Below are 25,113 nucleotides of genomic sequence, written 5' to 3'. Positions count from 1 at the left end.
TTCTGTTTCTGTGACGGGCAAAAGCCAATCAATCTCGTTTTCAAATGCTAATATAAGCAATTAAAAATAACATTAACTAAAATACTGCAGGGGCTGTTAGATTTTTGGTAGTGTTTTTTTTTTTTTTTTTTTCCTTTACCTAAACTCATGACAATTCTAATTTACAGGACTAATTGAGGAAGCACCCTTGGTTTGATCCATTTCTGGGACGAAGAGCTGGCCCCTGAAACCCAGCTGAGAGCTGCAGAAAGCCACCGCTCTGTGAGGAAGCCCGGGCACTGCAGCTGAAATGCATATTTCACCTGGTACACCAAATGTGACAGATCGTTTTATTTACATCACGAATATTAATTTTCTGGTTTTGGTAACGAAAATGCAGAGCTCATTTGTATTGTTGTAAAACTTGTAAATATGCCCTGTAGGATAAATAATATTCAAAACGACATCCTAATTAAAAGGAAAACTCAGTTGTCTTGCAAGATAATATAAGGAGGGCACATAAATTGTGAATAAGATACATGGTAAAAATGAAAAAGACAGTCTGGATAGGAGAGGAATGAAATAAGATTTGGAAATGTGCTTTTTAAATGAACACAAATTGTGAGATAATGTCTCATTGAACAATAAAAATAACAAAACAGTGGCAAAGATGTAATAGAATTTCCTATGTATACCATTTTAATCTTAATATAATTTTCCCCAGTGCATCCACGTTTATTGAACTACTACGACCATTTCTTTCTCACTCTGTCCAAAGTTACCGAGACAGTATTCTTTGCTGTAAATAATTCCCTGATTATGAACATGAAAACGATCTAGAAATTGACCACAGTGCTTTTTTAAAAACGACATAGTGTCTGCTCAGGGCCAAAGGCCTTATGGGAATGGCAAAGTATGTATAGCTTTCTCAGGGAAGCAGAATGAGAACACAGAAGAATACATTCCCCACGTCCTCTCCATAAGGCAACTCCACACCTTTGTTTCTTTTTCCCTTTATTCAAAAAAATGCAAAGGAGACTTCTATGACACCTGAGCCTATGGTGTGCTGGACAGAGCACAGAGCTAATGCCAAAGAAGTGCCGGGTCCAGGAAACAAGTACACATGTGACTTGAGGAAAATCTACATCAGTGCATCCTCAGTTTCTCAGTCTGCAAATGGGGGTGATGATACTTGCCTGTTAGCTTCAAGCTTGATCACAAATGAATGTTGAGTAAATACTACTTAAATATGTAGGTGAGAGTCCAAATTCATTAAATATGAAAAGGTTTGCTGGTGTGGACACATGACGTCCAGAGGAAGCCCTACATCTACTACTAACCCCAACTGAGGAAGTTCAGCAAAATGTCCAATTGCAATCCAATGCCATATACATCTCAGATGTGCCCACACGTCTTCTACTCATGTAGGTCATTCAGTCTATGTGTGTATTTCATGGATGTCATCAATGTTCTTATAGATCTTAAATTCTTAAAAAATACTCAAAAGTATAGAATATGCTCTGCTTATTATTTTGCCCTCCATTTGATGTCACTGTGGAGTAGGAATTCGGTTTCTGCTGAACATCAATTCAAATGCTCTTTCTGCCTTTCAGAGTCTAATTTGTTTTATTAATTTATTATTTTTCGAAAATAATTCATCAGACAAGAGAAAGATGTACTTGTTCACGCATTAAGAAAACATGTGCCAAACACATCAACAAATCCATTTTATTAAATGTGTTATCAATTAATCCCTTTGTTGAAGAGAATGCATAACTGTATAATGTGACTAACTTTTAATTTTGATTTTTTATACTAGATTAAACAGTAGAAAAATTATGGACCACAGGAAAAAGTACCTACAAAGCAAACAATAACTGACATAACCAGAAAAACTAGGTTCATAAATAAGTATTCTTATAATAAGTGGTCTTGCTGTTAGAGCTGCAAATCATGAGCATGCTATCTTTATAAATTTTGCATTATTTTTTTCTAGAAAAATTCTAAGGATTTAAATTGAAGTTTCCAAGTCTATCTGATTTCTTAACATAAAAATCAATTTCAGTGGTTTTCTATTCTATTTTTTTTCAAAGCCTCATTGATCCACATGCAAATAGAGTAAAGGCCATCATTAAATACATCCCCAGGCATTACATATTCAGACTTTATAATCATGGATCAGCTGGTAGGAGATGATTACAAAGGCAACTTGAGATTGTCTGAAGGATCACCAAAGCAGACATCCTTTCCAAAAGCAGAGGCCTCTTCTCCAGCAGACATGGGACAGCCGTCTTTTATAGACTTTCCTTTAGTCCATTATTTCGGATGATCTTGGCATACTCCTTGGCTGATGTGTAAGGAACTCGAGGTCTAGCAGGATCCTCAAAATCAACGTGGAAGAAACCAAACCGGCTACTGTACCCTTGGGTCCACTCAAAGTTATCCAGAAGAGACCATGCACAATATAATTTAAGATTGACTTTATCAAGCTGGATAGCTGATTTTTGTTTCAAGAGAGAAAATAAAAGAAAGGAAGAAAAAAAGAAAGAAAATTATCATCTCTGGGAAAGTTTTTTGAGAACTTCAAAATCATTGACAACCAGCATGGTATCTTTCTCCTGCAGGAGATCACAGAAAAAACTTCTAAATTCTCTTTTCCAATTTTCTTTTTTTTTTTTTTAACCAAGTAGGGGCTCCACTCAAGAAGTTAAATTACATATCATTCTAATTATTTGGTTATTCACTCATTTTGATATGTGTTTTATTTGTCCATTGATTTACTCAATAAATATCTTTTTAATATCTACTACTTTTCAGGCACAGAGAAACACACACGCACACACACACACACACACACACACAGTTTCTCTCTAGTACCTAGAATTATATTTATTCAAGACACTGTTCAGCTTCCAAGTGCAATCTCTAGATGATCCACAAAGTCCACTAGTAAGTTGGAAGAGATGATAAAAATAGGGCTGAAGAAGCCTTAGCCCTTGTGTCTCTATGACCAAACTGAGACATGTCTTATAATTCTGGAAATAGGACCCTAAAATGAAAAGGGTCAACACACCTCCCTGGTTATACATATATCTTAGACTGAGTAGGTACAAAAATGTGATGGCATCTCCTCTGCCCAACATCTAAACTTACAGTGGTGTTTAAACCCCCTAAAAGCCAAAATAATGGACCATCTCTCCCCCAAATACACTTGTGCACATACACAATATTCTATATAATTTCATTTGTGGGTATCTGAAAGCCCATCCCTGGACTCTGTAGTAAGATACCAAAGTGTGGAGAATTTTCGAAGTAGTTTTACACTGATTCCCATCCTGTTAGGGAATTTAACTCACTTTTTAGTATTTTAAGTATTTCAATAAGTATTATTTTAGCATTAGGATTTAGTAATTAGCATTTTAATTTAATATCTTAAGTTTGGCAAAACTCTGGCATTGTATGAATTGCTGTATTGAATATGTCTTTTTAAACCAGGATAAGTGAACTCTATTTATGGGATGCACTCATATCTATTTTCCAATGCAGAAATTAAATAAAAAGGCAAGTTTCCTTCATAAGATAGACATATTCCTAAATAAGTTGGGTAAAAAGGAACATTCATATAATATACCAATTTTTAATGATATTAGGGATCACTCTCAACCAAAATGACCCTTCTTGGCATTGGCAAAGCAAGATCTACTCTATTTTCTTCTTTGATGTAAATCTGTGTTTGGGGGTTCTCTTAGAAGCACTATACCCATAAACTATTGCATATGTGTTGGTCTCCTAATCACCTTGGAATTTTTTTTTTTGACTATGGACACCCCATAGACAAAAGGTTCCTGAGAAGTTAATTGATGCATAACCCCTCCACCTTTGCTCATGGAGGCGTGCAAAGTGCTGTACTTAGAGAGTGCCTTATGAATGGTCTCAAGGCAGGAATTAAGCCGAGCTAGACTGACTCCTTTTAAATAAAGTATGGTTGGAAAATGAAATACATAAGATTGAAGCACACCAAGTTTTGCAGGCATTAAAACATTTATAGATATCCCTTCTTCTACTTGTCCACATTACCATTCGTGTCTCCTCCCCTCTCTGTCAACCACAACTGCAAAACACCAATATTTTAAAATCATTTGTTTTAACTAACTTAAGTTCTGGATGGCATATATGTAAGAATTAAAATAACTGAAACCAAATACCAGGCCAGAAAACAACAATCTCCTGTGACTGCCTTAGAATTCAATCTGGAGACATGTAAGAATCTGCATTATTTTTTTTTTTTTCTTATTTGCAGAATGACTGCCCAACACGAACGCCTGCCAGATATAAAGCCAGACAGTTTCTGAAAACACGCACAGTCCCACTGAACGTGCACAAAGGATTGATTCATGTGCTCAACCAAGGGATAAAAACGATGCCCTGCCTGCTTGAAAGGAAACAAAAAGGAAATGCTGACAATTTCATTGTTACCTGCCAGGAGTTCAGCTGCAGGTACTAAACTGCCCGGTGACGCTGGTGGGCGTAGCTGCATTTTCACTGCAGGAACATTCTAATAGAGAATCACCTGGCTGCTTAGGGCTGAGGAGTTAGCCTGCTGGAATCCTTCTCATTGTGCTACCACAGGGAAAAGTTACGAAACCATGCTAGAGCCTGTATGCCTCTGCTCTTCCAATCTCCTCTGGAACAGAGAGAGACCATCGTCACATTTCTCGTCAGTGTGATCTAGGAAGGCCCAAATCTTAGTAGGGAAAAATCACTTTTGTGAGTTCACTTTCTTTCCTTAACCAGAGTTGCAGGCAAAGAAAACAGACTGACAGGGACTACGAATGGGTACAAAACACACGGGATAAAAACAACATACAGAGCCAGAGTTTGGTTTTAGACAAAAAGGCCAGAGGAAAAGATCTCACAGTCAGCAAGTTGAACATAAAGATGCAAGGAGAAAAATATCTAAGACTTGCTAATATATTAACGTCTGAGTCAGGCTGTTCTAATTATAAGAACCACGTGCCAGTGTTATCCTACTCACTCACACACACACACACACACACACACACACACACAGCCCAGTTTTAGTCAAAGTGGGAAGGCTGAGGGGAATGGTCCTTTATCAGACCACCCTAATTCTTTACAAGTTCAAGGGGTCCCCAAACCACCCTCAGTTTCAATAATTTGCTAGAACTCACAGAACTCAGTGAAACCTGTTATACCCACAGCTATGGTTTATTATGGCAAAGGATACAAATTACCATCAGTCAAAGGAAGAGATGTACAGGTCAGAGACTGAGGGGCCCCAAACATGAAGCTTCCATCATCCCCTCCTCTAGGGGTCCTGGTATGGGCATGTGACCATACACACAAAGCACAGTCAATCAGAGAAACTCACTGGAGCTTCAGTGTCCAGAGTTTTTATTGTGACTTCATTACTCTGGCATGATTGATTAACTGACTGTCCATGTGGATGAACTCAGACTCCAGGTCAAGTGACACTGTGTAACCCAAAGCCCCCACCTTCAATCACATGGTTGGTCTTTCTGATGTTACTAGCCCCTATCCTGAACAAGGGCATTCTGTCAGGTATGACATAGATTTCCTCCCAAAAGCTGAAGGCAAAGGCCAACCTGGTATTTGGGCAAAACCAAATTCTTTACTACACACACACATGCGCACATATACCTATTTTAAAAGCTCATTATTTTATGCTCCTGGGCAGAATCTTCTCAAATTACTGGTTTATGAAGTGTCGCGATTATGCCTGTGTTTGTCACATTACAAAAGGCTAATAATTGGGCACTCAGCTTCAGTGGGTTTTATTTCCTAACAGTTTATAAACAGAGATAGCCTTCGTTTTCAAGACTGCTTGGGACTATATAAGACATCCACGAATGTAGCACAACTGTTCAGCTATCAAACAAACCACTAATCCACAGGCCCAAACTGCCGTGGTGAGGACCAGTGGAAGGGATCTGGACAGTGTAAAAGGCAGCCACCTCACAGAAGAAAAATGGCAGAGATAAAGCCCCAGGAAGGAGTGAGAAGAAAAAATACAAGCCTCTAGATTTCCGTGTTCTGGTAATGGCAGACTACATTATTTGAGCAAGCCCTCCTAATGAAACAAGTAAGCATGCTGGATAGAATTTTATAACCAAATCTTCAAAACAATGAAAAGCTGAAAATTTCATAGGGAATTACCTGGCCACAGCAGAACAAAGAAATTGAGATTGATGGGCATGGTAGCTACTTTCACCTGATGGAATTGTCTATTCTTAGGAAATCAGAATCTTTTCCTATTACCCGGGGTGAGGATAGGTGTCAAAGCCCAGAGACACATGGAGGGAAATCTGAGACCCCACACATAGAAAACTAAGATCCCAAAGGACAAAACACTAATCCCTCAAGGGCAGGATGAGCCAGAAGCAAACCAGTCACCGGAAAGTTTCAAGTCACCTGGTGGTTCTGAAAACATCAAGTCTGGGTCTTGGATGGAAGTGATTCCGGACTGAAGTAACTCCTAGTGTCTGGAAGATTCACATTCGAATACTTTCTGAAGGGAGAGATCTATATTCTAAGCCTTCAATTATTATCACAAATACTTTTAAGTATAATCATCAGCACATAATCAAATAGTCAGAAAGACATGGGAAAATAACAATTAGAAAATCACTAAGATCAACAGACAACAGAAACAGACCCACAAAGAGCTCATTTATTAGCATTGTCACACTATAAAATAACGATGTTCACTACGTTTATACTGAAGAGATAAACTTGAAATATCTTCAAGGCTTATAGGGACCTATAAAAAGTGATGTGGCAGATTTGGAAAAGGAAACAGTAACACTTGGGTTTGAATCCCAGATGCAGCAGTTACTAGCCATGGGACTTCCAGTTTTTAATGGGTACAATATAGACACTAATATCTACTCCCGGGGCTGCTGTAAAGATTAAACAAGACAACACGGACTCAGCACAACATATTGCCCATGTGGCTTTCTGTTGTTTTCCACTCTGGCCACCCCTCAGAAGAAGACAGTATCCAAAGTAAACATATACTTTGGTGTGCCCTCTCCCCACCAATCCAGATATTTTGATGAAGTAGAAACTGGGTTAAAATGAGCATCTGGGACAATGTAAAAGAGGAAGAGGAGTCACAAGAACAAACTTCAGTCTCAGAAAGTGTAAGACTTAAGGGAGAGGCACAGACAGACTGTATAAATCTGAGGACAGGGGTCTTTACGTCAGTTGACAAACTCTTTTCTTTTCTCCAGGGTGACATCTCCAAGTCGCTGCCTGGCTTCCTGCCTCCCTGAGTCTCGAGAAGCAGTCCGGAGACCCCTATAATGCCGACTTTCAGGTGTCCAAGCTCTCAAACTTAAGAGTTGTTAGTTGAGCAGGTGCATCCTGGGATTTACTTCGTGAACAGCAAATCTGATTGGAGGTATGGAAAAAACTAATAGCATGGGTCTGAGTCAAAATCCTTAAGTAGTGCATGGCTAAGTCTATGTCAGAAGTCCAAAAGGCAGGATGCAAAACAAGCTCAGATTCAAAGTCATTGAAATAGAATGAGAAGAGATCAAAGACAAAGGCAGGGTCTTGGGGAATGCCTGCAAAGGGTCACGGAGTATTTTCTATTTTCATTAACTTGTTGCCAAATATGTGGTATATAGAAGAATCTGGCTGATGTAAAGATATAGAGCCAAAGCAAACATCAAAATGATTACTAATCCAGCAAGACATCGTTTCTCCAAGGGTTGACTCTAACTCCCTCCACTCTAACCAAATGGAATCACCTAGGGCATAGCAAAAAAAAAAAAAAGTTTGTTAGCCTCACCCCAGACGTACTAAAATCAGAATCTCTCGGGTTGTGTTATGAGCTAAATTATGCCCCCACCAAAACCCGTGTTGAAGCCCCAACCCCTGGTACCTCAGCATATAACCTTATTTGGACATAAAGTCTTTAAAGAGGTGAATAAGTTAAAATGAAGTTGTTAGGGTATGCCCTGAGCCAGTCTGACTCATGCCCTAAGAAGAAGGAAGTCACCAGACTTATGTGTGCACAGAAGAAAGACCAATGAGGACACAGTGAGAAACTGGTTATCTGAAACCCAAAAATAGAAACCTCAGGAGAAACCAAACTTGCTGACTCCTCAATCATACGCCTCCAGCTTCCAGAACTGCGAGAAAATAAATCACTGTTGTTTAAGCCATCCTGTCTGTGGTGTTTGGTTATGGCAGCTCTTAGCAAACTAGGTATACAGATCTGAGAATTTCTGTTATTAATAAACAACCTGAGTGATGTTTATACTTAGTCACGTTTTCGACTCCTAAGCCTAGGATAAGCTCTAAGAGTCCACCATAACTTTTTGAACACCAAGGCTTCCCTCCTGAGGTTATAAATGCGGGCAACTCCCTCAGTACCTCTCCTTAGCACTCAGAGCTGGAGGAGCTCTTTGCCAAGAGACACGTGATGTGCAGGCCCGACCACACCACCTTTCAGAAACAGGGGACCACAGAGAGACGAAGGTGGGAATCCTGCAAATTCAGGAGTGCCAAAGTCCTGTCATCTGCTGCTTAATGAAAGCCTTGCCTTATCCCAGTGGGTCCTGAGACATCTTCTCAATTCACCATGTGTAATGGGTTTGATGGCTCCTGTATAGATCTGTTCATTCAAAACCTGTGAATGTGACCTTACTTGAAAAAAGGGCCTGTGCAAATACAGTTAAGGATCTCAAGATGAGAGATCATCCTAGATAACGCTGAGTCGTAAATCCAGTGACCAATGTCCTTAGAAGAGAAAAGAAGGGGGGGAAGACACATTGGGAAGAAAGCAATGTGAGGCCAGAATCAGAGATTAGAGTGATATGTCTGTAAGCCAAGGGATGCCAAGGTAGCCACCAGAAGCTGGTTGACATGCATGGCCTAAGTTGTCTCTCAGACCCCCAGAAGGAATTGATCCTACTGGCACCTTAATTTCAGATTTCTGGCCTCCAGAACTGTGAGAGAATAAATTTCTGTGGTCTGAAGCCACCAAGTTTGTAGTAATTTGCTACAGCGGTCACAGATCATGCACCATACTCATACAGAGTGGTTGCCAACTGGGCTCCAAGTCCCAAACCACCCACCTGGTTTCGCAGAGGGCTTGTGAGCATCTTTTCTCAAGGCCTTTCAAAGAGAGAGAGAGAAATCCTTCCTGGGACACAGTTTGAAGCACATTTTCTGGCAACTGCCCCACACGCTAACCTTGCAAATGTGTTTCTCTGAGCTTGGTTGAATTGCACAGAGCATTACAACGGGAAGACAGCTTTGGCTGGGTAACAGTGCCTGCAAGGGAACCGGCACACTGTCTTTCCCTTTCTTTGGGAAAAAAAAATAATAAAATGGAACAACATCAGGAAGATCTAAACATAGAAAATGCACAATAAGCCCCCCCCCCCCCACTCCCGGTGAGTATCAGTGGCGGGACAGCATCTGTGAAAATGCCCAAATAATCCCAACACGGGACGCCCCACCTGCACATGGTAACTCCTAGTAGCAAAACATATGACTCCCTGAAAAAAGAGTCTGAAAACCAAAGGCTAAGTTTTAAATATTTTATAGGAAAATGCCAATTAACCAGAAATAAGCTGTAAAGATTTCTTAATTGTCTGTATAGTTCCTATTACTTACATTAGATTTGGGAGGGGAAAAAACCCCTGCAAATAGTAAGCAGGTGAAAGGTATACAAAATTATACTTTTATTTAATTATAAAACTGATCTGAGGATAGGTACACATTCAGTATCACCTTCTATAATTTATCCATCAATATTATTTTCAGAGTTACCTCTGCTGCAATAGAGAAATTCTTATGAAAACCAGTGTTCTGAGCAAGTGAAACTCCCCTCTAGCAGAAAACCTTTCTTTCTTCCTCCTTTCCCTGCTCTTCCCTCTTCCTTCCTTCCCTTTTTCTTTCCTTCTGGGGACTTACTTTTCCCTCTGCAAAATGGGGGCAACAATGTCTTTTTCCTAGGATTGTGGTAAGTATTAAATAAATTAACTCATATGAAGCTCTATGAAAAATGCAAGTTTATAGGAAACACTCAACATATGATACTGTTGTTGTTGTTGTTGTTGTTGTTGTTGTTGTTGTTATTTCTTTCAGAGTCTGGAAAGGTGATGAATGAAACCTGTTTTCTCTCTTCCTCCCATCTGGCTTCAAACAGCTTTCAGAAGGTATGGAGTCAGCAGAAAATGCTCAGTGCTGAGAACCAGAGAAATCAGGGCATCAAGGGAAAGAGCAGCATCTGGGCTAGGGTTTGTGCTCTGCGGGAAAGGGTCAGTTGTGGGTCACGAAAAATAAGTCACTAAAGACAAGGACCTTGGGGTGAGGCTGCCAGGAAGACCGGGTGCTGCTGAAGCCGGCCTGTCTCAGTGAACTGGGAGGGGAGGACCACATCGCTCAAGGTTCCTGGGATCCTACGACAACATCCACCCTGCACTTATTAAATAAATACATATCATGCTAGGAACTGGGAATATAATGGAGAGCAAAATAAACAGCCCCTTTTTTTGTAGAGCTTAACAGCGCATGTGGAAGACATATCTTAATCCAATTACCACCCTGAGCCTTTAATTACACTCTGTGTAGAGTATTATGGAAGGAAAGACATGGGAACTGTGAGAAAGAACAACACATCAGCTCACATTTATTGAGCATTTAGGTACTGATTCAAGCGTTTCATGCATGCATTAAATCAGTTCCTCTTTACAGTAAACCTAGGAGTTAGATATTATCATTGTCCCCATTTTGCAGATAAGGGAACTGATGTACAGAGAGGTGAGGTAACCTTTACAAAATTCATACAGAAAGTAAGTGGGAGAGTTGGGGTTGGAACCCAAGCAAGATAACAACAGAGTCAGCATGCCATGTCCTGAAGCATGCTCTAATGGAAGAACTAGCTTAGTCAGCAAGGGTGGGAGAACAGGGTGAATGGAGCAGTCTCCTGGAGCAAACTAGAGCTGAGAGTTCAGCATTCATTGGAGTTATCTACTGACATCAGCTGAGGTTCTCTCTTAATTGTAAGTAACAGAAACTGACGTTGATGGATGAAGCATAAAAGGGTCAAGTTGGAGAAGTAGGCTCAAATGAAGCTTCTAGGACCAGGGCCCAAAAGCACAACACAGAACTGGTGGATGGAAGAAACTTCTTTAACCGCTAATGACCCAAGGCCCTGAGTCCTACGGCGCATGTTGCTGCCAAGACCCAACTTTCCTGCAAGCATAGCAGCCACTACTTCTGCACCAGAAGCTAGACCTTATAACCACTGTCATTCTCAGAAGCCAGATGCCTCTGCTGCTACCCTCACCAGCACAATCAGTTCTGCCTTCCGCAAGCTGTTTGCTTTCAGATCAAATTCCCAGATGGATAAGTCTGATTGGTGGGACTAGGTCACATGTGTGAGCCCTGGCTCCTACAAAATCTGAGGAATGTCATGCTCTACCTTGGTTAGACAAAACACTTAAATCTGGGTGTCCCTCAAATGTAGCAAGAGTGTTCAACAAGTGCTAGGCACCCCAAAAATGTGACAGATGCCCACTTCACTAGATGAACTAGATGTTCACTAGATGAACAAGGACAAGAGCAATCCAAGGAAAATGAACCACATATGTGAAAGATCAGACATGGGAAAAGTTCACAGCACATTTAAGGAACTCCAAGAAGGTAGTTCAATGGATCAAAAAGACTTAACAAGAATTTATAGAAACAGAGGGTAGAATGGTGGTTACCAAGGGCTGGGGCAGGGGGATACGGGGAAGGGTTGTTCAAAGGGTACAAACTTTCAGTTATAAGATGAGTAAGTTTTGAGGAAATGTATGGTGTATATAGTTAATAGTTTGATAATTATACTGTATTATGGACTTCAAAGTTGCTAAGATTTTAAATGGTCTCACCACAAAAAAGAAATGGTTATGGGAAGTAATGGAGGGTGTTAGCTAACGCTACAGTGGGAATCATTTTACAATATATAAATGTACCAAGTCAACACACTGTATACCTTAAACTTATACAATGTTATATTTTAGTTATATCTCAAAAAAGCTGAAGGAAAAAAAAAGAATTGTGGAGAGACAGCCATAAGGCAGGGGACATGCAGGTCCTTATAAAGATTTTAAGGATTTTGATCTTTATCCCAACCACATTAAAAGTCATTGAGGGAGTTTAAGCAAGGGAGTGACTTTAGCTAATTTGCATTTTTAGAAGATTACCATGACCTCTGTGGAGAATAAATTTGAGTGCAGCAAGAATGGAATCCAAGAGAGTATTTAGGCGTGATTGTAATAAATCATGAGGGAGATGACGGGAGCTTGGTCTGGGGTGGTATAAGTGAAAAGAAGAGAGAATCAGATGGATTAAATAGATATTCAGATAAAATCAACTGGATTGAACAATTCACTGGAGATCAGTGGTAGAGGAGATAAAATAGCAAAGATGACACAATTTAATGGATAACATTGAAGTTAGGGAATCCTGGGTATGGACAAGTTCTGGAGGAAAGGCAGAGAAGATAATGAATCGCGCTTTGGTTATGATGATTCGAAGCTTCTTTTTCTGATCTCCAAATGAAGAGCTGAAAAAGCTCAGGGTAGAATCCGAGATGAAAATGTAAATTTTGAAGCCATCGTGTAGAGATGGTAATTGAAACCATGGCTGTTGAACACAATTTAGAGAATAAGAAAACAAGACGTTGGTGTAAGCCTTATGGTAGCCCAACACTCAAAAATAAGCTGGCAAGGAAAACTGAGGAGGAGGGCCAGAAATATTCCATGTCCTTTACCTGATACAACCATAGATGACACTTCCTGATAATGTAATTGACCAACATTACACAGCTAAAATGGGAGGGTTTGGAAAAGAACACTATGGCTATCTTGACTCCAAAGCCTATAGCCCTTCCATCGTAATAACATGGAAAGATTGTAAATCTAAGACTGTGGGTGATATGCCAGGGTCAAGCCACTATGGGAAGCACATAGCCAGGCTGTGTGAAGAGCATAAAGACGGTGGAAATGGGGAGGGGCCTCCAACATCTATTCCCTAAGAGCCAAAATCTAGTGCTTTCTCAAGGCTTCTCTACCCCTTTCATAATCCCCTTATAGCACTCCAGGAAACATTCAGGGTCAAAACCAAAAAACTTGTTCCTAGTGAGAAAGAGTAGCACTCAATTTAGAGGACAGTAATGGATCCAGATTTTTCTGGGATGATAGTTTTAAAGGGGATCAGGTTATGAAGTTGTGACCTACATAGGTAGGGGTCTCTCTTTCATGCACTCTTTTTTTTTTTTTTTTTTTTGAGAGAGACAGGGACAGAGCATGAATGAGGGAGAGCAGAGAGAAGAGAGAGACAGAATCTGAAGCAGGCTCCAGGCTCTGAGTTGTCAGCACAGAACCCAACATGGGGCTTAAACCCATGAACTGTGAGCCTATGACCTGAACCAAAGTCGGACACTTAACCAACTTAGCCACCCAGGAGCCCCATGCACTCTTGAAGTCAGAGTGGTAAGATGGCTTGGATTCTTTCCCCTTGGAGCACACTTTGCCAAGGTGCATACTTTGTTCAAAGTCTCTCTTTTTCCTATCTGACAACAGACTCAGAGCTTCTTGACTTGCTCAGGCTTAGGACACAGGCAGGGTTGGGAGGGGGCTTTGCGGGTAGAAGGAAAATGCACCCTCTCCTGCTATCTGTTGCTCTGGTCCTATTTCCTAGGGTGTGATATAGTGGTGTTAGTTTTCATTATATTAGAAGGGATAAGTTCAAAGATCCTAAGATGAATTTAGGAAAAACTGTGGCCTTTAAGCTTATTTTAACTCTGGGCTTTAGAAGAACTCCAACTTGTCTCTGGGCAAACAACTATGCCATGTGGTTCAGCCTAGCTCACTAAACTTATGAAGAGAATTGGGAACCATGACCCAATTTAGGTCAAATATCATATGATGACTCCAAAATTTATACTTCTGTCTCTGGCATCTCCCTTACCCCCAATCTCTATATAGTTGAATAATTAACCTCTCCCCTTTCAGTCAAAATGACATTTGAAATTAACACATATATTTATATACTAATGTTTAAAGCAGTATTTTCAGAAGAGCCAAAAGATGGAAACAACCCAAATGTCCATCACTGGATGAATGGATAAATAAAACATAAGTATATACATACAATGGAATATTACTCGGTATTAAAAAAAAAGAGAATAAAGTTCTGACTCACTTTACAATATGGATGAACTTTGAAGACATTATGCTTAGTGAAGTAAGCCAAAGAAGTCATATATTATATGATTCCATTTGTATGAGGTACCTAGAATGTCAAATTCACAGAGTCAAAGTAGGACAGTAGTTACCAGAAATGGAGGGGAGGAGGCGATGAAGAGTTACTGTTTAATGGGCACAGTTTTGATTTAGGGAAGATGAAAAAGTTCTAGACATGGATGGAGGTGAGTACATGAATGTATTCAATGCCACTAACCTGTACAGCTGAAAATGGTTAAAATGGTAAATTTTGGTTTTATGTGTTTTAATTTTGAAATTTTAAAAGTTAATTTTAAAATTAATTTTTTAATGAAAAAAAATTAACACGTATAAAATAGAACTCTTGATTTTTAACCCATTCCTCAAACCTGCCCCCCTCTGCCAGCTTTTCTAATCCTAGCAAATGGCACCATCTCTCTAATTCTTCACACCAAGCACCTAGAAGTCATGTTGGATTCTCTCTTGGCTGTATTCTCTCCCATTGCCAATCTGTAACTGGTTTTGCTTCCATCCATCTCTCTATCCCCTGAAATGGCCACAGAAGCTTCCTCACTGGTCGCCTGCCATAACTCTTGCATACAATGTAGCCAGAAAGTGTAAATCTTTGAAAAACCAATTTAGCTTATGTCCTTCCCTGTTTAACTCCTCCACTCAATGGTTTCCTATTTTAGTGAAAATCTGACATATTTTTATGACCTTTAAGGCTCCATATGGTTTGGCCTCTACCTGGCTTTCCTCTGCCTTCTCCTTGCTGTCTTCCACCTCCATTCTCCAGACACACCGGGCTTCTTTCTCTTCTTGAAATGTGCTAAGCTCTTTTCCATTTTATGACCTTTGCCCTGACTTTTTTCTATGAGGATCACTCCTCTAGGTTCTCACTTTATGGTCTTTATTGCCAACAATTCTTAACTTAAATTCATCTCCATAAGCTATCTTTTCTGATGGCCCAATTAAAAGTTTTATTCTCAACTACCCCATTCTCTCTCATATTATCCTGTACTATTTTCTCTGTGGCCCTTGTCATTAAATGAAAATGTCTTATTCATGTATTTACTTATTTTTCATTGTCTATCTTCCCTGAAAGACTGAAATTCCCATGAGAAACAGGGACATCTGTCTACTGTCTTCGGTATGCCCAATCCTGAGAACAGTACTTAGCCCATAGTGGACGTTAAATAAATACTTGTTAAAGGAATGAAGAAGAGAGTGAGGAGATATGGAAGGAAAAGAGGAAAGAAGGAAGGAAGAGAGGAAGGAAGGAGGGAGGGAGGGAAGGAAACAAGGAAGGAAGGAAGAAAGGAAGGAAGGAAGGAAAGAAGGAAGGAAGGAAGAAAAGGGAGGAAGGAAGGAAGAAAAAAAAAGTCATCTTAATATGATCTTAATAAGACTCTGGTCTCACTATTACCATCTGGATATTAGAATCATAGGATATTCAGGCTGAATAACCAAGACTTCACTGGTATTGATTTCAAATCCACACCCAACACCTGAATCCCTGTTACCACGCTGCTGGCTATCCCTATTCCATGGAAACCAAACTCTGCCTCCAGTCCCAACTTGGCGATTCCAAGTCTCCACCCATTCAGACCTGAGATTCCTAATCACTTTCCATTGGCTTCTTACTCTCCAACATTTCCCCAAAAGCTTGTCCACTATTTCAGCTTCTGCCACCACACTTCCACTCTGATTCCCAATATTTCTCAAAGAACACTTTATTTGGCCCTTGGTTGCACTTCTGGGATAGTCCTCTGGAGTGCTTACCCTTCTTGAGAACTCTGGGAGATCCTCTTGAGCAATGTCATTCCACTCTCCTGGACACAGTATAAGCTTGAATGGTGGCTCTCAGTTCCAGAAATCCCATAGGGTACCAGAGTAGAGCCCCAAGAGAAAACATCCCCCATCATACAACCTTATCCATAGGCCTGAGGTGCCCACTTGGGAATAGCCATCATTTTTCCAGTCCATAAGAATATTGATCTACTTGTATTTAGAAATAGCCCATCTCTAATAAAGGCAGCCACGTAAGAATAGCCCTCAAAGGAAGAGATGCCTCAGCTGGTGCCTCAGAGAGAAATATCAGAGTCCCACCTTCCTATACACAGGTGAAAAGGTAAATTCTAGGTTCTAAGTCTCACTAAGTGAAAAAATAAGCACTATGGGTGAATAAAAGTTGTATAACCGCATATGAGAACAAAACAAACATGTAGTTTTGCTCTAAAACTGATTTAGGGCTTTAGAACTGTGATTTGTCAAACCAAATTCTGAGCATGTAGATCAATATTAATACTTCCTTCTTAGTTTCTTTCATTCCTCCCTTTTGTTCACAATATACTTTATTAAGCACCTACTATATGCAAGTTATTGTTTTAGGCAGAGTGATTCTCATAGAGGAAGGGAAAATCTGATGTAGAATTTACCCTCAAGGTAAAGCAGCCAAGTAGAAGAGAAAAGCTCCCACATAGTTTCTCTGATTTGTGCATTCACCAAACACCCTTAACTTCCCTTTTGTAACATGAATAAGACATGGAATTAACTATTTGTTCATTTTCTGTCTTCTACTCCCAGGGTCTAAGCTCTGTGAGGACATTAAGCACATACATCTTATCCTAGGGAAGGATAGGTGTTTAATGAATTTTGCTTAGATGAAAGAAGGACTACAAATGGATATAGAACACTGAATATAATGTTACCAATATAAGAATAGATAAAAGGTAGTTCTCCAGAAGGCAAGATTATTTTCTTGACCACGATAACAAAATTCAACTCCAAATTCATCTTGTCCAAATAAAGAAAAAGAAATAACTTCTTCCAATCTGATCAGCTCCCTGCTCATTTTGTATTCTAGACTATCTTTCTGTGATCACAAGCACCATGCCTCTTGTCAGTTACTGGAATTTCTATACATATATAATAAATGTTGAATAAATTATATTAAATGTCCCTTAAAAAGTCATTTTCCGTGGAGTCAATGCCACCTTTTGCTAATGACAACGGGAGAGGCAGCAAGTGTTAGCATTATCCTCGCCACAAACACACTTCAAGTGCTTGCATACAGTGGCCACTGTAATGGCCTAGAGTGAAGAGATACAGGAAAGTGAATAGTAGAGAGCTGAGAAGAAAGAACACTGGCATCTCTTTAAAATGCTACCATGTAAGTTTTCATATTTCTGGCACCAAGTTCAAGCCCAGGTGGGTACACCTTACCCAGACTGCCCGTTCTGGCCTACTGTAGAAGTCTCGCTAGTCTGCTTTTTAAGGACAATGAAGGACACTGCTTGGTGATGTGGCTACAAGCTGTTCAGGGAAGAGACTTTGCTCAGCACATTTCAGCTACTGAGCAAGGCTGGGCTCGTTTCACAGAGCCACATAAAATAAATAATCATGCAAAAGCAGATTCGTTCTGATAGGGCTCTGACAGCTGCTCTGAGAGGTGGATCCTTGCAAGCCCATCTTTCAACAATGAACTGACCCAAAGATCCAGGAAAGCTCCAGACAGGACCATATGGCCTGGAATAAAAACATATTTCAAACTCTGTTTATTATGCATATCTTTCAAAGGTTCACTACTCTGTGATGAAACATTGCACCTGCAAAGCTTTAATAAGCTTCCCAAGCAAGTACAATTATAAAATCGCAGGCACCTGAAGAATTTGTCTTCTCTTAACACTTAGCTATGCACTGCCCACGAACGACTGGTCTCATTCTTTTTAATTATATAGGTTTGTGGTATTTTGTAAGCTGCGATCAATACTTATTCAGAAAATAAAACCCCTTATAGACCTCAGCATGAGGCCATGAAATATCTCTCCTCCTAAATTGTAGGGACTCCAACATTATTGCATATAGAACCTTCTAGTCTGCCTGAAAGGAAAAGCAGCAGTTCAATCATGCAGCCCTGCAAAGACAGGAGAGCATTTGACATGAATTTAGGCTGGGCTTCATTCATCAGCAATGGAAGGGGTAGAGGGGGTATGAACAGTTTCTCTCACTAGCGCACTCTGTGACTCCACATCCGGTCCAAATATTTGAGAAGCACAATCTGTTCGTTATTCACTCAACAAATATTCACTGAGTAGCAATTATGTGCCAGACACCAGGCTCGGTGTGGTGATTCAGAGATACATAGCACATAGTTTCTGCCTTCAGGAGTTGACGGTCTCATTGGGAAGACTCAAGAAGAACTGATTTGGAAATACAGAAAGACATTACAGGGACAAAACTGGGGAGACTTAACTCTCCTGGGAAGTTCAGGTATAGCTTTCCAGGGAAATAGGCATTTGAATCAAAACATGAAAGGTAATAATTCACTAGCTAGTTAAATAAGAGAAGGTATGAGCCATATCAGTGTTGGAACTCGGCCCATGCCAATTTTAATGGCCTGTCCCAAGGCCACAGCAGTGTGATACAGTTTGAGGTCATGAGTTCTGTTTCTATCCTTGTCTCTAATCAGCTTATGCAGTAACAAGACATGTGTCTCTGAGACTGTTCATGTGATCCAGTGATGGGTTTAGAATAGATGACCTTTACAGGTCTATTGGCATTAGAATCCTTCTAGAGTTCTCTCCAAACTAAGAGTCTACATGAAACTTAGACTTCTTTTATTTCTCTACCCCAAAACAGTGTACAGTGTATATTTTAGGATTTAGAAGTTAATTTTACATAAGTTGGTTTAGCCTAATCATTATGCAGTGTGATGGAGTAGCTAAGTCTTACTGCTAGGATCCTGTCTTATTCCCCTTGAACCCGTAGTCTTACATCAAAAGAGACTTTGGGTTATATCATAGAAGGATTATATCATACTCAGCCTTCAAAATGAAGAATATAGGACCAATAATGGTACATGAAATGTACTATGAGATTATGAGATTACATGTAGACCTAGAGACATGAAAAAAGTAACTGTTTCTTCCTAAAGGTACTGATGATGCCATTAATAATATGCAAGATGAGTTTTTTTTTTTTTTAATTTTTTTTTAACGTTTATTTATTTTTGAGACAGAGAGAGACAGAGCATGAACGGGGGAGGGTCAGAGAGAGAGGGAGACACAGAATCTGAAACAGGCTCCAGGCTCTGAGCAGTCAGCACAGAGCCCGATGCGGGGCTCGAACTCAGGGGCCGCGAGATCATGACCTGAGCTGAAGTCAGACGCTTAACTGACTGAGCCACCCAGGTGCCCCGAGTTTTTTTTTTTTTTTTAACCACAGGTTATTTGACAAGTGTACTGAGGACATTAAAAAGAGAAAGGAAGGGAGAGAGGGAGGGAGGGAGGGAGGGAGGAAATAAAGGAGAGACAAGGCAGAGAGGGATAGAGGAGGTGGGAGAAAAGGAGGGGAAAAGGGAGGGAGGGAGAGAAGAAGGCAGAGAAACACGTACTTCCTACAACCAACACTGTCGCCAAGCTGTTTATCTCCAGGCTCTCAACAATGATTCACAATATGTAGCCAGGGCATTACCTTTCAAGGCTTTTTAGCCTCAAGGAGAACAGCAGAGAATTACCAAAGGTGGCACCTGATACTGCCCAGGCACACAGAAAAAGGGACAGCTATGATTTGTTGCTAAAAATCACATTGTTCACAACAACCCTTAAAGACTGATGCTGTTGGATCACCTGGGTGGCTCAGTCATTTAAGCATCTGACTCTTGACTTAGGCTCAGGTCATGATCTTGCAGTTTGTGAGATCAAGCCCCGCATGGGGCTCCACGCTAACAGCGCAGAGCCAGCTTGGTATTCTCTCTCCCTCTCTGCCCCTCCCCCACTCATGCTTGCTCACTCTCACTCTCTCTTTCTCTCAAAATAAAATAAATAAACTTAAAAAGACTGATGCTATTATGTCCATTATACGGATAAAGAAAATAAATTTCAGAGAAAGTGTTTTCAAGGTGAGCAAGAGAACAAGTAACAGAGAAAGGATGAAGACCCAGCTCTCTGCTTCCAAAGTCCATGCTCTTTCCAAGACCCTATCTTGAGCCTTGTCTTCTTTTTAATTCATCTTCATGACACCCCTGCTCAGGAGGTGGAGAATAGCCATTTTTGTCTCTGTTTTACCTATGCTTTGAAAGACTGATGATCACAGCCATACATGTGGCCATAGCAGACGAAGTGTCAAAGGAATTCTGGACAGGTACCTGACACTGAGGATGTCACTGACAGGTACAGGTCCAACCAATGTCTCTTTTTATTTGACCTCACTGTCTGTCATATATCAGTTAATCTTTTCTGGTGTGAGTATTAAAAAGACAAAAATATTCCTAAGAGGTGTCAGCAGAAAGGGAGAGAGAGAATTAAAAACCTTTGTTTTACTATGAACTATAGGCAGAGAAAACCATCATTCACAGAGAAAATGGAATCTTTTCTCTGGCTTATGGTAGAACTCTACATTCTCCAAACTCCATTGTTTTTATTGATAAATATTGGCTTTGTTTGAATTTTAATAAATCCACTTTTTTATGAGATACTTCACTAAGGTCCAAAAAAACTACAGACCACCTCTCCCACCCAGCTTTTCACTGACCACCTCCACAAACAACTGTCTCCAGTGACGAATGGGGTGAATTTACTTCTATTTTGAAGCTAATAAGACAGCAGTAATTTAAATTTACTGGGTGTTTACTGGATATCAAGTACTGTTTTAAGAGTTTTATATGCATATTTCACTTGCCCTTTACAGCAACAAGATAGATACTCTTATTCTCATCTTAAAGCAGAGAAAAATGAGTCTTGGGGAGGCTGTATCATTTGCCCAAGCTCATGAGTGAGACAATACATCTCAAGTATGGTCTCCTTTGTAAGCCTCTTGTAGAGTGGAGTGGATTAACAACTTGGAAATGATTCTGGAAGGACAACTACATCATCTGATTTTTATTTAATATAATATTTATTCTTTAATTCAATCAACATTTTTTCCCCAAGCCACTAAAAATACAGAAACAAGTAGGATGAGATGAAAATCCCAAAGGGTTTCTCTGTCTTACAAAGAAAAAAATACATAAAGGAGTAGTTATGAAACAATGCAATCAGGACAAACACTGGGTATCATGGGGGCACAGAAGAGAAACTCCTACTCAGTGAGGATATTGGGAAAAGGAGACATCAGACCTTCTTTGGTTTAGATAATGCTAGAATAACCTTGAAGGGCAAGTAGAAGATAATGAGGAACAAAGGGTCAGAAAGCACAAGTAAAAGACAAGGACATGTTCTGGCAACTACATCTAATTGGATGTGACACAAGGCATTGAAAAAGGCAAAGGGCCAAGAATAACCCTGGGAAAGTGTGTAAAAAGTGTGTAAATAGTGTGTAAAAAGCCATGCCATTCAAGACCTTGCTTGCCATGCTAATAAATTGGAATTTGATGCTGAAGGCAATGGGCAATGAAAAACCACTAGGGAGGTTTAAGTAGAAGTAAAGGAAGACTGAATTTGCATGTTAGAACAATTGTTCCTCCAGCCGACTAGAGACTGGAGTCAGGGAGGCCAGCTAGGAGGCTGCTAGAGCCTTATATTTAAGGAAATTGCAGTGGAATAAGAAGGAGGAACCAGATACTAGAGATATTAAGAAGAATCAAATCTTACAGCCAACTAATTGGGACGAAGGGTTTAATATGGCTCCCACTTTTATAGCTGTGTCCGTTGGGTTAACGAGAAAGAGAGAATTCAATAGAAGGATCAGGTTTGAGGAATTAAGAATGATAATTAACAAGGAACTTTACGAATGAGATGGACAGATACGATTTTATTTTTCCTTTAAACAACCCTCTGAGGTTGGCAATCCTCATCTCAAATGGGAGCCCTGAGCAGAGAGGTCAAGGGACTTGTTCAAGCTCCCACAAGTATTAGAGGGAAGAACTAGAATTCGAACCCTTTCCAAATTCCATTTTGGAGATTTAGAGCCATTTTCCACTATGTAATCTGACACATAACAACAGTAGCAGAGTAATAAGGATGATAGCTAATGTGTGCTGAATACCCAGGTTCTCTTCTCAGAACTTTGTATTTATCAACCCATTGACTCCTCAGCACAACCATATGCAGTAGGTATTGTTATCTCCACTTTACAGAAGCAAAGGGACACGAAGAGGTGCCAGCTGTAAGCTGCATCAGCCACGATATATACTTGTTGCCATTTCCCCTGTGGGGCGGATCCAAGCACCATGGCAAACTGAACCACACAGCCGCCAGTTCATGGCTTGTGTTCTTCACCAGACATCTTGTTTCTTTTGGAGCCTGTGGTTTAAGGGAAAATCCAGACCCAGGCCCTCGTTGTTTTAACCCATATATGAAAGATGAGAATCATTTTCCCCCAACTCCAATTCCTTGAGTTTACCGGCGAGGGTGTCCAGGACTTCCTTACTAGGCTGCCAGTGTTGACTTCTGAAAGTGAGAGCCAGGCTCTGTTGATCCAGTTTGAGTTTTCAATAGGGAACCATTTTCTAGCAGCTTATGTGTGCTGGGCTGTGCTGTCCTGGAGTGGGATAAACAACCTCAGGCTTGACTGCCCAATGCATCAGGCTGTGGAAACAGCCCTCCAGAGGACACTACTCACCAAAAGCCCATTAGCCAATTACTCAGAGCCCGTTTAGTAAATGAGCTCTTTCTGTGTACTAATTGGAGCCCTGTAAAAGTAAATTTGCAGGAAGAAGCTAGCTCTCTGTGGCCAGATTCCTTTCTCTGGCACACCCCAGAATCGGGGGTCCTGGAGAGGCAGAATGACTTGGTACGGCCACAGGCTCTAAGCCTGCACTGCCTAGATTCAAACCCCAGTTCTGGTACTTCCCACCTATGTGGCCATCAGCAAATTCTTCTGGCCTCAGTTTCCTCATCAGTGAAGTGAGATTACAGGGCCGATATCATGGGATTTGGGGGCTCAGATGACATAATACACCTGTGCCCAACACATGTGAACTATTCAATAAATGTTATGTGATACTGTTTACTGCTCTTGCTTGTATTACATTCCAAAGAATGTAATATAAAAAAGTGACAGGGGCGCCTGGGTGGCTCAGTCGGTTAAGCGTTCAACTTCGGCTCAGGTCACGATCTCGCGGTTCGTGAGTTTGAGCCCCGCATCGGGCTCTGTGCTGACAGCTCAGAGCCTGGAGCCTGCTTCAGATTCTGTGTCCCCCCCTCTCTGTGGCCCTTCCCCTCTCAAGCTCTGTCTCTCTCAAAAATAAACATAAATTTTTTTTTTTAAAGTGACAGGAAGCAGTATAAATTTACTCAGGTTTAATTACTGAAGTTTGACTAAATATATTTACACAGGCTATCTGTGATGTCTGCTATACTCTTAATTTGGCAATTAAGATATATTTTATTATTAGTTTGCATTACTACATCACTAAGTGACTTTTCATATACCTAAGCGTTAATTATCTCCTCAATTCGATTTCATGCTCCTTTAAAACAAAATTTCTTTTGATGTTTATTTATTTTTGAGAGAGAGAGCACAAGCAGGGAAAGGGCAGACAGAGAGGGAGACACAGAATCCAAAGCAGGCTCCAGGCTCCGGGTTGTCAGCACAAACACCGACATGGGGCTCAAACCCATGAGCTATGAGATCATGACCTTAGCCAAGCCAAAGTCAGATGCTTAACCGACTGAGCCACCCAGACACCCCTCAGTTTTATGCTCCTTGAAGAATGGTTCCTTGTAGCCTGATACCCACCAGTACCATCCAAAGATTAGATATTTGTTCGCTATTGATGTCATTGAGTAAATTATTGTCATTCCTGATGAAAATCAGCTGGAATGAATATTGGTGTGTTACTACCCGTAATACTTAATACTTCAGGATTGAAGGTTTCCAATGAATTTAATCTCTATTCATGATTTAGTGTCAAATTAGACATACATACAGTCAAACCCATAGGGCAAAATAGTAATAAAATAAGCTACAGCAAAAACTTACAATACTCATGAATCATAGTTGTTTATTTTATGAGGACTTCATCACAAAGTTAAAGTAGATGAATACTAAAGGCTTCATGGTCTTAACTCCCCTAGACCTGGGCAACAGCTAGCTTAAGAAGTAGAAAAGACTTGGGGTGCCTGGGTAGTTCAGTTGGTTAAGCATCTGACTTTAGATCAGGTCATGATCTCACAGTTGGTGGGTTCGAACCCCACATCAGGCTCTGCAATGATAGCTCAGAGCCTGGAACCGGCTTGGGATTCTGTCTCCCTCTTTCTCTGCCCCTCCCCCACTTGTGTTCTCTCTCTCTCTCTCTCTCTCTCTCTCTCTCTCTCTCTCAAAAATAAACATTAAAAAAAAAGTGGAACTGACTCTGAAAATGAAATTGAAGTTCTGCCTAAGCTAACTATAATCGTCACTGAAGTTGTGCAAACTTGATCAAATAATTTTATTGTCTGCAAAATTTTAAGTATATTTTAGTGTACATGAAAATAATGTGCTTGGTATTATTGAAACAACATTAACTCGGCATCCATTTTATGGCTTGAGTACCTGATAGTGATTTTATTAAAAATTAGTTTTCAAGATAAATATTGGAAATAATAACTTCATAATGTGGTAAAAGCCCATTATTCTATTTAATCTTTTAAAAATTTAATGTTTAAAAGCATAAAAATAATATGTTGATTTGTTTAAAGGAAACATAAGAAAAAACAAATTTAACATCTTTTGTTAAGTGTTGGTAACAGCTAGATGGAAAAGTCAGAACCATACACATGCAGACCTATCATTCAAACAGACTTAGGTAAAGAGTTAAATTACTCTTCATTATCAGGTTTCTATGGAAATAACTTTGTACTTAAAAAAAAAGAGAAGAAAACCCTGAAATAGCTCCCTTTCTTTAGCATGGTCATTTTCCTGATTTCACAAGCAGAAG

At 40.2% G+C, this 25,113-nt stretch overlaps 1 protein-coding gene across 1 annotated transcript in view; it reads right to left on the bottom strand.

Moving 5' to 3' along the window:
• Window positions 1–1,691: 1,691 nt before the first annotated feature.
• The window catches only part of LOC125922675 (cytosolic beta-glucosidase), a 106,551-nt gene continuing 83,129 nt past the window's right edge, over window positions 1,692–25,113 (bottom strand). Inside the window, exon 5 of the mRNA XM_049630386.1 lies at window positions 1,692–2,476. Coding sequence (XP_049486343.1) covers window positions 2,274–2,476 — 203 coding nt within the window. The 3' untranslated portion in view covers window positions 1,692–2,273. The remainder of the gene's footprint in view (window positions 2,477–25,113) is intronic.

The sequence above is a fragment of the Panthera uncia genome, chromosome B1 (assembly GCF_023721935.1).
Source record: "Panthera uncia isolate 11264 chromosome B1, Puncia_PCG_1.0, whole genome shotgun sequence".
NCBI lineage: Eukaryota > Metazoa > Chordata > Mammalia > Carnivora > Felidae > Panthera > Panthera uncia.
This window is presented reverse-complemented; position numbering and strand designations above follow the sequence as displayed.